The 15,355-nt window shown below is 48.8% G+C and overlaps 1 protein-coding gene across 2 annotated transcripts in view; it reads right to left on the bottom strand.

The window, feature by feature from the left end:
* The window catches only part of METTL16 (methyltransferase 16, RNA N6-adenosine), a 52,933-nt gene that overhangs the window by 14,946 nt on the left and 22,632 nt on the right, over positions 1 to 15,355 (bottom strand). For both annotated transcript variants that reach the window (XM_005292705.5, XM_042852289.2), the window contains exons 4-5: positions 8,351 to 8,466; positions 3,748 to 3,890 (exon numbers count right to left, since the gene is read on the bottom strand). In XM_005292705.5, coding sequence (XP_005292762.2) covers positions 3,748 to 3,890; positions 8,351 to 8,466 — 259 coding nt within the window. The remainder of the gene's footprint in view (positions 1 to 3,747; positions 3,891 to 8,350; positions 8,467 to 15,355) is intronic.

Below are 15,355 nucleotides of genomic sequence, written 5' to 3'. Positions count from 1 at the left end.
CACCTTCATATCACCTGTCCCAAGCGCTCTCATTCTAAAAAGGAAAGTTGGCACTGCCTAGATGGCCGTAGCGCCATTAAAATTGCTCCTGGATAGGTCAAAGTCTCTCAGGAACTCAGATGTTTTCTTAATTTCTTTTGATGACAAGAACTAACGTTTCTTTGGAAGTCTTTAGATCTAGCTCCTATAGGTCTGAGTTACTTTTGAATCTTAAGAGTGGAAGTGTTATCAGCCTTCCAGTAAGAGTACTATCTACAAGATCTACTCCCACTTCTTGGACAGTAAAAACAGAGCATCTTATGAAGAGGTCTGCAAAAATGCAAACTGGGCAACTCTCCATTCTTTTTCAAAGTACTACAAAATGAATATGTTTTAATATAGCCAAACAAGCAATAAAGACTGTGGAGCATACTTTCAGGACTGTATCCTGGAAAGCAGGTATTCTAGAAAAAGGTAGTTAGCTGCCTGAACATGAGCTCCCAGTGCATTATTCTGGCTATAAAAGCTAATTCGATCCCCAGGTATTCCCATTTATATATCAGATTGGTGAAGGAAGGCAATATTATCTCTGTATATAGCACTGGTGAAGTATTTAGAATACTATGCCCAGTTCTGCTGTCCATACTTGAAAAGGAAGTAAAAAAAAAAAAATTGTAGAGTTCAGAGAAGAACTACAAGAATTATTTATGGTCTGGAAAAATGTGTTACTCTGAGAAACGAAAGGACCTCCATCTATTTAACTTGTTAAAGAGAAGATCTCTAGCAGTGACTATCATTTGCCTACACAAAGAGGAGATGTGATACTAAAGGACTCTAATCTAAAAAACAAAGGTGTGACATGATCCAATGGCTGGAAGTTTAAAATCAGCATTATTCAAACTTGAAAAAAAATAGATGCAAGTTTTTAATTGTGTGGGTGATAAATCATTGGACTGACTACCACAGGATGTGAAATCCTCCTTCCCATGGTGTCCTGAAATCAGGACTGGGTCTCTTAAAAAGATATTCTACTTCAACTGCAAGTTGCAGGACTAGATGCAAGAATCGTTGAGTGAACTTCCTTGGCCTGTGTTATAGATTCATAGATTCTAGGACTGGAAAGGACCTCGAGAGGTCATCGAGTCCAGTCCCCTGCCCTCATGGCAGGACCAAATACTGTCTAGCCCATCCCTGATAGACATTTATCTAATCTACTCTTAAATATCTCCAGAGATGGAGATTCCACAACCTCCCTAGGCAGTTTATTCCAGTGTTTAACTGTCCACCCTGACAGTTAGGAACTTTTTCCTAATGTCCAACCTAAACCTCCCTTGCTGCAGTTTAAGCCCATTGCTTCTTGTTCTATCCTTAGAGGCTAAGGTGAACAAGTTTTCTCCCTCCTCCTTATGACACCCTTTTAGATACCTGAAAACTGCTATCATGTCCCCTCTCAGTCTTCTCTTTTCCAAACTAAATCAACCCAATTCTTTCAGCCTTCCTTCATAGGTCATGTTCTCAAGACCTTTAATCATTCTTGTTGCTCTTCTCTGGACCCTCTCCAATTTCTCCACATCTTTCTTAAAATGCGGTGCCCAGAACTGGACACAATATTCCAGTTGAGGCCTAACCAGTGCAGAGTAGAGCAGAAGAATGACTTCTCGTGTCTTGCTCACAACACACCTGTTAATGCATCCCAGAATCAAGTTTGCTTTTTTTGCAACAGCATCACACTGTTGACTCATATTTAGCTTGTGGTCAACTATAATCCCTAGATCCCTTTCTCCTTCCTAGACAGTCTCTTCCCATTCTGCATGTGTGAAACTGATTGTTCCTTCCTAAGTGGAGCACTTTGCATTTGTCTTTGTTAAACTTCATCCTGTTTACCTCAGACCATTTCTCCAATTTGTCTAGATCATTTTGAATTATGACCCTGTCCTCCAAAGCAGTTGCAATTCCTCCCAGTTTGGTATCATCTGCAAACTTAATAAGCGTACTTTCTATGCCAATATCTAAGTCGTTAATGAAGATATTGAACAGAGCCGGTCCCAAAACAGACCCCTGCGGAACCCCACTTGTTATGCCTTTCCAGCAGGATTGGGAACCATTAATAACAACTCTCTGAGTACGGTTATCCAGCCAGTTATGCACCCACTTTATAGTAGCCCCATCTAAATTGTATTTGCCTAGTTTAATCGATAAGAATATCATGCGAGACCGTATCAAATGCCTTACTAAAGTCTAGGTATACCACATCCACAACTTCTCCCTTATCCACAAGACTTGTTATCCTATCAAAGAAAGCTATCAAATTGGTTTGACATGATTTGTTCTTTACAAATCCATGCTGGCTAGTCCCTATCATCTTACCACCTTCCAAGTGTTTGCAGATTATTTCCTTAATTACTTGCTCCATTATCTTCCCTGGCACAGAAGTTAAACTAACTGGTCTGTAGTTTCTTGGGTTGTTTTTATTTCCCTTTTTATAGATGGGCACTATATTTGCCCTTTTCCAGTCTTCCGGAATCTCTCCCGTCTCCAATGATTTTCCAAAGATAATACCTAGAGGCTCAGATACCTCCTCTATTAGGTCCTTGAGTATTCTAGGATGCATTTCATCAGGCCCTGGTGACTTGCAGGCATCTAACTTTTCTAAGTGATTTTTAACTTGTTCTTTTTTTATTTTATCTGCTAAACCTACCCCCTTCCCATTAGCATTCACTATGGTAGGCATTCCTTCAGGCTTCTCGGTGAAGACCGAAACAAAGAAGTCATTAAGCATCTCTGCCATTTCCAAGTTTCCTGTTACTGTTTCTCCCTTTTCACTGAGCAGCGGCCTACCCTGTCTTTGGTCTTCCTCTTGCTTCTAATGTATTGATAAAAAGTCTTCTTGTTTCCCTTTATTCCCGTAGCTAGTTTGAGCTCATTTTGTGCCTTTTGCCTTTCTAATCTTGCCCCTCCATTCCTGTGTTGTTTGCCTATATTCATCCTTTGTAATCTGTCCTAGTTTCCATTTTTTATATGACTCCTTTTTATTTTTTTAGATCACGCAAGATCTCGTGATTAAGCCAAGGTGGTCTTTTGCCACATTTTCTATCTTTCCTAACCAGCGGAATAGCTTGCTTTTGGGCCCTTAACAGTGTCCCTTTGAAAAACTGCCAACTCTCCTCAGTTGTTTTTCCCTTCAGTCTTGATTTCCATGGGACCTTACCTATCAGCTCTCTTAGCTTACCAAAATCCGCCTTCCTGAAATCCATTGTCTCTATTTTGCTGTACTCCCTTCTACCCTTCCTTAGAATTGCAAACTCTATGATTTCATGATCACTTTCACCCAAGCTGCCTTCTACTTTCAAATTCTCAATGAGTTCCTCCCTATTTGTTAAAATCAAGTCTAGAACAGCTTCCCCCCCCTACTAGCTTATTCAGCTTTCTGAAATAAAAAGTTGTCTGCAGTTGTTATGCAGGAAGTCAGACCAGATGGTCATAATAGTCCCTTCTACCCTTAAAAATCTATGAATCTGAAGGGGAGAACCGCTGTCCTCTCCTCAATTTTATGTAAAAACTGTTTTCCTTGGACATCAGAAAGGTTACAAATGTGTCTCAAATGAGCTAGTGGACTTCCCTGCCCTATGGTTATTTAAAAAAGAAAGATATTTTGTCACAAATTGGATTTTCATCCAAAACAAAAATGTCCTCAGTTGAAGTCCCTTCCATGTGATTCCCACAGCAGGGTGGGGGGAGGAGGAAAGTTTCCTTAACTCCAGTCCTTACCGCAATCTTTTTTTAAGCTGCAGACTATCGTGGATAATTCTTTTGACAAATTCTAGTTCTCCCCCTTCAGCCATGATCTCTGTGATGCCCCCAGTGTTCACAGAGCTCGGAGGGGGCCGTCGAGGATTTCGAGAATTTACGCCCTGGACAGGAAAGAAAGTGTTTGAGGTTTAAACCATTAATGAACAGTTTCCTTCCTTAAACACTGCTATCTCCCTCACACTCTGCCACATAGTAACACTATCAACACTGCACCCCATCCCTATATGGGGAAATGTTAACAACGTATTTTTAAACTTAACAATGTAACCGTTATTACTCCCTGTCCGTATCTATCTATTGTATCTGTTTTTATACTTCGATTAAAAGCTCTTTGGAGCAGAAATCATCTTTTTGTACTGTGTTTGTAGGAAACTCAGCACAATGGAGTCCCAGTCCACAACTTGAGCTCCTAGGTGGTACGGTAGTACAGATAATAGAGCAAAATCTATACTCTTAGCTACAGAAAAGAGTTAGCAATATATTGATGCTATAGGAGAGTAACATTAAACATCTGGTTCCAAAACACCATAGGACATGGTCATGTCAGAAAGTTACACCCAATGTTTAAATGTAAATTATTTAACTAACATCACCACTTCCCCTGTATTTCTAAAATCTGAAGTTGTCACTATAGAGATCAAGATTCTAAGTTTCTTACTGGGTCTAGAGCAGTGGTTCCCAAACGGGGGTTCGCAGAACGTTACAGGGGGTTGGCAAGAAAAAAAATCATTAATAGCAGCCAGAGGACCCCCGGCATTAGAGGCAGCAGGTGTTGCAGGGCAGACAAGCAGAGCCCCAGGAAGAGCGGGGCCGGGCAGTTGGGGCCAGCAGCCTGAGCCCTGCCCCTGTCAGCAGGGGAGCTGGCAGCCTGAGCCCCAGAGAGAGCGGGCCCAGGCAGTTGGGGCTGGCAGCCCGAGCCCTGCCCCCGTCAGCGGGGGGGCCGGCAGCCCAAACCCCAGCGCTCCGGCAGGTCTGGCATCCCCAAGCCCCAGGGAGAGCGGGACCGGGCAGTTGGGGCCAGCAGCCCGAGCCCTGCCCCCGTCAGTGGGGGAGCCGGCAGCCCGAGCCCCAGGGAGAGCGGGACCAGGAAGTTGGGGCCGGCAGCCCGAGCCCTGCAGCCCGAGCCCTGCCCCCGTCAGCGGGGGAGCTGACAGCCCAAACCCCAGCGCTCCGGCGGGGCTGGGCAGTTGGGGCTGGCAGCCTGAGCCCTGCCCCTGTCAGCGGGGGAGCCGGCAGCCCAAACCCCAGGGAGAGCGGGGCTGGCAGCCTGAGCGGAGCCGGGCAGTTGGTGCCAGCAGCCCAAGCCCCAGCGGTGAATGGGACCTGCAGCACAAGCTCAGTGGAGCTCAGTTGACTGGGGCGGTCAATGGGGTCCAGCAGCAGGCGCCCCAGGGAGTGTGGCTCCAGTAGCCTGAGCCCTGTGGTGGACAGGGTGGCAGAGAGACCCCCAGATCTGCAGGTGGCAGCTCAGACTCCTGTCCTTGTCAGACAGGGGAAGTTGGTATGGAGGGCAGAGTGAGCAGGAGCAGTGCTGTATGTAGGGGGTGGTCCAAGCTAATTTGTCCTTCGCAGGACACCCTCCTAGGGAGAAACCTCGTGGCGGAAGAAAAGCTGTTTGGGAGCCAAACCAGCCGAAGCATGTTGTAGCCAGTGTAGCTGTGTTAAGGTGCCTCTGTAATTGTCATTCTCTCTGGAGTGCTGTTTTGCTTCAGTGAGACTTGAGTGAATCTTCTCATTTTCTAGTTTGTTGGTTGTTAGCAGTCTCTCTGTGTTATTTTTATTAGAACTTTTGTACACAAGTTCAATGGATAAGTGGCTGAAAAAAGGAAGTGTAAAGACGCAAGAATCAGCTAGTGTTTCCTCAAGTCCACATTGTGGAACATCTACGTCTAATGATCATGATGGTCCTGGAAAGTCACTTACAAAGAAAAGAAAATATGATGATGATTATATAAAATATGGCTTTACATGCATTGGTGATCAAAAATGTCCAAAACCACTGTGTGTGATTTGTGATGATGTTCTAGCAAACAGCAGCCTCAAACCTTCTCTACTTCGGCGCCATTTAGAAACTAGGCATCCTGCACAACTCAACAAGCCTGTTGATTTCTTCAAGCGAAAATTAGCTGAGAGGAAAAGTGACATTACCAGTTTTATACCCAAAGCAAATACTGATAATGAAAATGCACTTGAAGCATCATACCATGTGAGCTACCGAGTAGCAAAAGCATCAGAAGCCCATACCATAGCAGAGAGCTTGATTGGTCCGTGTATAAAAGACGTAGTTCATTGCATGCTCGGAGAAAAGGCTGCAAAAAGGATTGACATGGTACCTTTGTCTAATAATACGTTGTCACGAAGAATTAATGACATGTCAAATAATGTAGAGACCATAATTGTACAGTGAGTGAAAAATAGTCCATATTATGTTATACAGTTGGATGAATCAACTGATGTAGCTAATCTAGCTATTTTGCTACTGTTTGTACGTTATGTGAATGAAGGTCTGGTTGAAGACGACTTGTTTTGCCGTCCATTGGAAGAACGTACAACTGGAGAAGATATCTTCAATCTGACTATGCATATTTTCAAGAAAAGGAAATAGATTGGTCTCGTTGCCTAGGCATTTGCACTGATGGGGCCACATCAATGACGGGGAAGTATCCTGGATTTGTAGCTTGAACAAAAAGGGTTGCATCAAAAGTCTCTTGGATTCATTGCAGCATCCATAGACAAGCCCTCGCAACAAAATGCATGCCTGAGGGACTGCAGGAAGTGCTGCACAATGCAGTGAAAATGGTGAATTTCATAAAATCACGGCCAACAAATTCCAGAATATTTCATGTACTTTGTGAAGAAATGGTAGTATACACGATTGTCTGTTGACCCATACTGAAGTTAGATGGCTCTCACGGGGCAAAATCCTGGTGCACTTGTTTGAGCATAGAACGGAAATCCTAAGTTTTTTTCCAACAGCCACCCTTTCCACCTTGCCAGCTGTATGGAAAATAATGTCTGGCTCCAGAGCCTAGCTTATTTAGCAGATATTTTCTCAAGAATTAATGACCTAAATTTCTCTCTTCAAGGTCTCAATATAACAGTTTTCAATGTGCAAGACTGAGTTGAATCCATGATAAAGAAGTTGCAGTTCTGGGAAAGTTGTTTGGAAAACAATCAAACTGAGTATTTCAGTAATCTTCATGACTTCCTGGCAGAACATAAACTTCAGTTGGATCAGTGCACTAAAACCAATATAACTGCACATCTAAAAGGACTTTGCACAACTTTCAGGGATTACTTTCCAGCTATATCAGGCAATAATGACTGGATTCACAACCCTTTGGATGATACCACTTTCTCAACACAGATATTGAACACTGAGGAAAAAGAGAAATTGATTGAGATCTCCTGTGATTACGAACTGAAAAGGAGTTTCAGAAATCTGTCATTGATCAACTTTTGGCTGAGTTTAAGAAACGAGTATCCCCTTCTGGCAGAAAAAGCCGCTGCAGTTTTGTTACCATTTTCAACAACATACTTATGCGAGAAAGCGTTTTCCTCATATGCACATCTGAAAACGAAATACAGAAACAGACTTGATGCCGAACCAGACCTGAGACTATCTTTCTCCAAAGGTTCCGGACTTCAAAGAGCTATGCAGAGCAAAGCAAGCGCATCTATCACACTGAGGAAATTTAAATTTAAAACCCTGGAAATATTCATTTTTAGGAGGGGATTCACGAGATTTCTCAATTTAGAGAAAGGGGTTCACGGGCTGTTAAAGTTTGGGAACCATTGGTCTAGAGTCAGGGCTTGTCTATACTGGCATGCTAAATAGGCACCGCTGCAATTGATGCAGCAATGTCAATTTAGTGGGTCTGGGGAAGAGCACTCCAGTCGACTTTAGTACTCCACTTCCCTGAGAGGCAGAAGGTAAGTCGGGGGGAGACGCTCTCCTGCCAATATAACATGGTGTAGACACCATGTTAGGTCAATGTAAGCTACATCGCTCAGGAGGGTGATTTCTTCACCCCCCCTGAGCAGCATAACTCATATCAACTTAAGCGACAGTGCAGACCAGGCCTCAGACGGGTACCGCAATAGCAAAGATGAACGCTAGGACACTGATGTACTAGCATCACTGAGGCCCACCAGCCCCTCTGTTCAACCACTACAGGAGGCACACTAGCACCAGGTCCATGGTGACTGCCTACTCTGTGCTAATTCTATTGGAGAGAGACCATTTGAATACAACTAACAGAAGAATGCCACAGGTCAATTCCTACTTCAGAATTAAAAAAAAAAAAAAACCAACAACAACAAAAAACCTCATTTAAGTTAATCTTTTACAAATTGCGACTTGGGTGGGTTTTGCAATGTTGCTTTTTTTTAAAAATCATCAAAAAGATATACATATATGAAATGATAGCTTATAAAACCCAGACACACAAGGTTTTTCACAATGAGCCTTCAAACACTAATATTTTGAGGTATCATTACCCTCACCTGTTAAAAAGAGAGCAAAGCAAGTACAACAGTCTATCTAATCAACATACTGTACCTTGGCTTCCAACTGGTTAGCAAAAAAGGGAGGGTTGCACATGCAAAAATCATAAATGATCTCAGATTCCTCTTTTAGTGCATCCATTAGAAGGGTCTTCTGTGGTACTTTAACCACTAGCAGAAAAAAAGAGGATGTTTATTGGTAAGGAATTAAAATTAACTTTAGTATTACATAAATATTTTTAACACTTCCTTTAGGATATAATTAACATATTATACAACCAATTTAACATCAACATACTACACTGCAAACAAACTTTAGGTTCATCTAACAAAAGAAAATGCATATAAGAGAGAACTAGATAAATTCATGGAGGTTAAGTCCATTAATGGCTATTAGTCAGGATGGGTAAGGAATGGTGTCTCTAGCCTCTGTTTGCCAGAGGGTGGAAATGGATGGCAGGAGAGAGATTACTTGATCATTACGTGTTAGGTTCACTCCCTCTAGGGCACCTGGCATTGGCCACTGCCGGCAGACAGGATACTGGGCTGGATGGACCTTTGGTCTGACCCAGGTTTGGCCATTCTTATGTTCTTAAACAGCTTTTCTTATAACCAATATCATAGAATGAGAGTTATTTTCAGAACGATAGCAGGTGCTCCATAGTTACGGTTGAAGCTGAGTTTTCATTATAAATCTGATTTTGGCCCCTCAAATAGCCATGTCTCAAAACAGATAGAAAAATTCTCTCTGCTTCAGACCTAGACTATTAAATTTTAAGTGAACTGTATGTGGAGTTCCAGAATTATTATTACACACTAAAAATAGATCTTCACAGTTCAAGTTTTAATTTTCTACCACTTTATTTTTAAAAACGGGAAGGAAGAATAGAGACAGAAAAGACGGTTACTCACCGTTGTAACTGTTGTTCTTCGAGATGTGTTGCTCATATCCATTCCATTAGGTGTGCGCGCGCCGCGTGCACGATCGTCGGAAAATTTTCTACCCTAGCAACACCGGCGGGTCGGCTGTGGAGCCCCCTAGAGTGGCGCCTTCATGGCGCTGAATATATACCCCAGCCGACCCGGCGCCCCCTCAGTTCCTTCTTGCCGGCTACTCCGACAGTGGGGAAGGGGGGCGGGTTTGGAATGGATATGAGCAACACATCTCGAAGAACAACAGTTACAACGGTGAGTAACCGTCTTTTCTTCTTCGAGTGCTTGCTCATATCCATTCCATTAGGTGACTCCCAAGCCCAACTTAGGCGGTGGGGTCGGAGTGAGACATTGCTGTGTGCAAAACCGCTGATCCGAAGGCAGCATCGTCCCTGGACTGCTGCACTAGTGCATAGTGAGCTGTAAATGTGTGGACTGATGACCAAACCACCGCTCTACAAATGTCCTGGATCGGAACTTGTGCAAGGAAAGCCGTCGAGGAAGCTTGGGCCCTCGTGGAGTGAGCGGTGAGGTGCGGTGCTGAGACACCTGCCAGATCATAGCAAGTCCGGATGCAAGACGTAATCCAGGAGGATAGGCGTTGTGAGGAGACCGGTGAGCCTTTCATTCGGTCGGCCACTGCAACGAAGAGTTGCGTCGTCTTTCTAAAGTGCCTTGTGCGGTCAATATAGAAAGCCAGGGCCCTGCGTACGTCCAGAGAATGCAAACGTTGATCCTGGCGAGTAGCATGTGGTTTAGGATGAAAGACCGGGAGAAATATATCCTGGTTGATATGAAAAGGAGAAACCACCTTAGGGAGAAAGGCAGGATGTGGACGAAGCTCCACTTTATCCTTATGGAAAACTGTGTAAGGGGGCTCGGATGTAAGCGCCCTGAGTTCAGAAACGCGCCTTGCTGAGGTGATGGCTACGAGGAAGGCTGTCTTCCAGGATAGGTACAAAAGTGAACAGGTGGCCAGTGGCTCGAATGGAGGACCTGTGAGCTTGGAGAGAACCAGGTTGAGGTCCCACGTCGGAACGGGCTGACATTGTTGTGGGTACATCCGGTCTAAGCCCTTGAGGAATCTAACGACCATCGGGTTAGAGAATACCGAGGACGCGAGTTCCCCTGGGTGAAAGGCCGATATAGCGGCCAGGTGAACTCTAATTGAAGATATCGCCAACCCCTGCTGTTTTAGGGAGAGGAGATATTCCAATATGAGAGGAATAGGTGCCTGTAACAGGGACGTGGCTCGTTGTTCGCACCAACAGGAGAACCGCTTCCACTTGGCCAAGTATGTGGTCCGTGTTGAGGGCTTCCTACTGCTCAGCAGAATCTGTTGGACAGAGTGCGAGCATTGTTGCTCTGCCTGGGTGAACCATGGAGCAGCCACGCCGTGAGGTGGAGTGATTGCAGGTCGGGGTGACGCAGCCGGCCGTGGTCCTGAGAGATGAGATCCGGACATAATGGAAGCGGGATCGGTGTCTGAACCGAGAGTTCCAACAGTGTGGTGTACCAATGTTGTCTCGGCCACGCTGGAGCGATCAGAATTACCTGTGCCTGGTCTCTGCGCAATTTGAGCAGTACCTTGTGGACCAGAGGAAACGGAGGGAAGGCATAAAACAGGTGGTCTTTCCAGGGAAGGAGAAACGCATCCGAGAGGGAGCCCGGAGCTCGACCTTGCAGGGAGCAGAACACGTGGCACTTCCTGTTGTCTCGAGATGCAAACAGGTCTATCTGGGGAAACCCCCACTTCTGGAAGACGGAATATATGATGTCCGGACGGATAGACCACTCGTGCGTCTGAAAGGACCTGCTGAGTCGGTCCGCTAAAGTGTTCTGGACTCCAGGGAGGAACGATGCCGTGAGATGGATTGAGTGGGCGATGCAGAAGTCCCACAGGCGAATGGCCTCTTGGCATAGAATTGACGAACGTGCTCCTCCTTGCTTGTTGATGTAAAACATGGCCGTGGTGTTGTCGATGAGAACTAACACACAGCGGCCACGTAGGAGATTGAGAAATGCCTGGCACGCCAGGCGCACCGCCATCAGTTCCCGAACATTGATGTGTAGGGCTAGCTGAGGTGCAGTCCACAGGCCTTGGGTATGGTGTTCGTTGAGATGGGCGCCCCAACCCAGAGATGAAGCGTCTGTAACCAGGTGCAGAGAGGGTTGTGGGGCGTGAAATGGCATCCCCTCGCAAACCACATTGTGATCTAGCCACCAGGTGAGGGAGGTCAGGACCGAGTTCGGGACTGTGACCACCATGTTCAGGCTGTCCCGATGTGGGCGGTATATCGACGACACCCAGGTCTGGAGTGGGCGAAGTCGAAGTCTGGCATGCCTGGTTACGTACGTGCAGGAAGCCATGTGACCCAGCAGGGTAAGGCACGACCTCACCGTGGTAGTTGGGAAGGCCTTGAGTCCTTGAATGAGGCTCGTGATGGTGCCAAAGCGGTTGTCTGGCAGGATGGCTTGTGCACGTCTGGAGTCTAGGACTGCGCCGATGAATTCTATTCTCTGGGTAGGTTCTAGAGTGGATTTGTCCTTGTTGAGTAGGATGCCCAACTCGTTGAATGTGTGCACTATTATGTGGACGTGAGCTCGAACTTGCTCTTTGGTGCGACCGCGTATCAGCCAGTCGTCTAGGTACGGGAACACCTGTATCCCTTGCCGACGAAGGTACGCTGCCACGACAGCCATACATTTCGTGAACACTCTTGGGGCCGAGGATAGGCCGAAGGGAAGGACTGCAAATTGGTAGTGCACCTTGCTTACCACGAATCGCAGGAAGCGTCTGTGAGGCGGGTAAATTGCAATATGAAAGTATGCGTCTTTCATGTCGAGGGCGGCGAACCAGTCTCCAGGATCGAGGGAAGGGATAATGGCCCCCAAAGAGACCATGCGGAACTTCAACTTTACTACGAATTTGTTGAGTCCGCGCAAGTCCAAGATGGGTCGCAGACCTCCTTTGGACTTGGGAATGAGGAAGTAACGGGAATAAAATCCCCTGCCCCTTAACTCTACTGGAACCTCCTCTATGGCCCCCATAGCGAGGAGCGTGGAAACCTCCTGTATAAGAAGTTGCTCGTGAGAAGGGTCCCTGAAGAGGGACGGGGAAGGGGGGGAGGAGGGGGGGATTGAAGAAAACTGGATAGCGTATCCCCTCTCCACCGTGCGAAGGACCCAACGGTCCGAAGTTATAAGGGACCAAACACGGTGGAAGTGGGAGAGGCGATCCCGAAAGGAGGGGGCTGGATCCTGGGGGATGACTGGGGCGCCGTCCTCGACCGCACCTTCAAAAGTTCTGCCTGGGGCCTGCGGGTGGTCTTGGTGGCCCTTGGTTCTGACCGGGTTGAGGGCCGGTCCACCTTCGTCTACCACCTCGCCCGCGCCTCCGGGCCGAGTCCTGTCTCTGACGAGGTGGGGGGGGGGGGGGTAGAAGCGCTGAGGCTGAGGCCTAAATGGCCTGCGCTGAGGGCCCGCAACATGCATCCCCAGGGAACGCATGATTGTCCTGGAGTCCTTGAGGCCCTGCAGGCGAGAGTCCGTCTTCTCCGAGAACAACCCCTGTCCTTCGAAGGGCAGATCCTGCAGGGTTTGCTGCAGTTCCTGAGGCAAACCCGAAACCTGGAGCCAGGAGATCCTCCGCATAGCGATACCTGAGGCCAGGGTTCTCGCAGCAGAGTCCGCTATGTCCAAGGAGGCCTGTAAGGAGGTCCGAGCCACCTTCTTACCCTCCTCTACCAAGGCCCCAAACTCCTCCCTGGACTCTTGGGGAACCAATTCCTTGAACTTCCCCATAGAGTTCCAGGAGTTAAAGTTGTAGTGGCTCAAGAGCGCCTGCTGGTTAGCCGCTCTAAGTTGCAGCCCTCCGGCTGAATAAACTTTACGGCCAAACAAATCGAGGCGCTTAGCCTCCTTCGATTTGGGCGCTGCGGCCTGTTGACCGTGGCGCTCCCTTGCATTCACTGATGCCACCACCAGTGAACACGGCTGGGGGTGGGTATACAAGTACTCGTAGTCTTTGGAGGGGACAAAGTACTTCCTTTCCACCCCTCTCGCTGTGGGTGGGATAGAGGCAGGAGTTTGCCATATCGTACTTGCATTCGCCTGGATCGTGCGGATCAGGGGTAACGCCACTCTCGATGGTGCATCCGCCGCGAGGATATTTACGATGGGGTCCTGCACCTCCACTATCTCCTCCGCCTGCAGGTCCATATTACGGGCCACCCTACGTAGGAGGTCCTGGTGAGCCCGAAGATCTATTGGGGGTGGACCTGTGCACGATGTGCCCGCCACTGCCTCATCCGGAGAGGAAGAGGAAGATGCCTCCGGTGGTAAAGGATCCAAGGGAGGGTCCTGGTCTCCCTGCTCCTGGGCCGGAGCATCACCTGCGCTTGGGTCCAGGACGTCAGGTGGTGCGGACACGGAAGCCTCCATGCCCCCTGGCGGAGGCCGAGAGATGGTGGACTCCGGGGCCCTTCTAACGGAGTGGCCCGAGCGAGAGGTCGAAGCTATTGGAGCCCCTTGCGCCTGATGGTACGCCCACGGGGTCCAGAACGACCAGTGAGATGGGCCCTGAGCAGGGTCCTCTGCTACCTCCTGCCAATGGCCTATGTCCTGCTCCTCGGCTTGCCCCTGAGGGGGGTATGCCGATCTCGATAAGTCCTCAGAGGAGCGAGACACCGATCTCGATGGCCATGGCGGTGCCGAGTGCGCCGAGACGAATCCCGTGGGATGCGGTGCCGCACGGTGCCGGTCCGGAGATGTTCTATCTCCACGCGGTGCCGGCGATCGGTGCCGGGACCGCGACCGGTGCCGATGACCTCGCCGGTGCCGGGAGTCGGATCTGGACCTCGACGATGACCTGGAGTAGGCCCGGTGCCGGGAGCAGCCTCTCTACGTCGAGCGTCGATCGTAGCGGTGCCGAGAACTACGTCTCGATGTTGATCGGTGCCGACGATCATAGCGGTGCCGAGACGTAGAGCGGTGCTGCGACGAAGATCTTGGCCGCGAGTACGACCGGTGCCGAGGTGATATCCGGCGCCAGGACTGCGAGCGGCGTGGGGACCTGCTTCGGGACCTGGACCGGTGTCGTGGTTCCAGCCCTTGCGATGGAGGGCGCATCAAGGCAGGTTTCCCCCTAGACTGGACCGGACGAGTCAACGGTGCCGGCGGTGCCGCTGGTTGGGGCGGTGCCGGCTCTGTGAGAGCGATCAAGTCTCTCGCCGTCGCGAAGGTCTCTGGGGTCGATGGGAGGCACTGTATCACCGCCGGTCTCGGTGGAGACCCTATCTGCACCGGACTCAACGGCCTCGGAGCCGGAGTCGACGGTGCTGGAGGCACCTGTTTCCGGTGCTCCACAGGCGGACGCGGCTCTACCCCCGGCACTGGGGGAGCCGGCGTCTTCGGCACGGAGGTCCCCGTCTTATGGGCTTTTTTATGTCCCGGGGATAATGACCGGCGCCGAGGCACTTGCTGTGCTTGCGGTGCCGACGAGGTCCGGTGCCGTGGAGGCTTGTCCGACGCCACTCGCGTGGTCGGAATAGTCAGTGCCGCCGGGGCACTGCGCACCGAGGTGCCAGGTGCCGGGGCCTGACGCGCTGATGGAGCGTCCGGGGTAAGTGCCGCCTCCATAAGGAGTTGCCGGAGCCGAAAGTCCCGCTCCTTCTTGGTCCTTGGTCTGAAGGCCTTACAGATCTTGCACTTATCTGTTTGATGGGACTCTCCCAGGCACTTCAGACAGGAGTCGTGCGGGTCGCTCGTTGGCATAGGCTTAGCGCAGGAGGCGCACTGCTTGAAGCCGGGAGCCTTGGGCATGAGCCCGGCCACGCGGCCGGGGGAAAAAGGGGGAGACAACCCCCTTAATCCCCTTGAACTATATAACAACTAGTAACAAGTGAAGAAACCAACTATTTAACTATAAACAACTAGAACTATAACTATAACTGTGAATGACTAAATAAGCTAGGGAGAGTGGAGAACAGCTATGCCGCGCTCCACAGTTCCAACGACCGTCAGGGGCGGTAAGAAGGAACTGAGGGGGCGCCGGGTCGGCTGGGGTATATATTCAGCGCCATGAAGGCGCCACTCTAGGGGGCTCCACAGCCGACCCGCCGGTGTT

Source organism: Chrysemys picta, chromosome 1 (assembly GCF_011386835.1).
Source record: "Chrysemys picta bellii isolate R12L10 chromosome 1, ASM1138683v2, whole genome shotgun sequence".
NCBI classification, from domain to species: Eukaryota; Metazoa; Chordata; order Testudines; family Emydidae; genus Chrysemys; species Chrysemys picta.
This window is presented reverse-complemented; position numbering and strand designations above follow the sequence as displayed.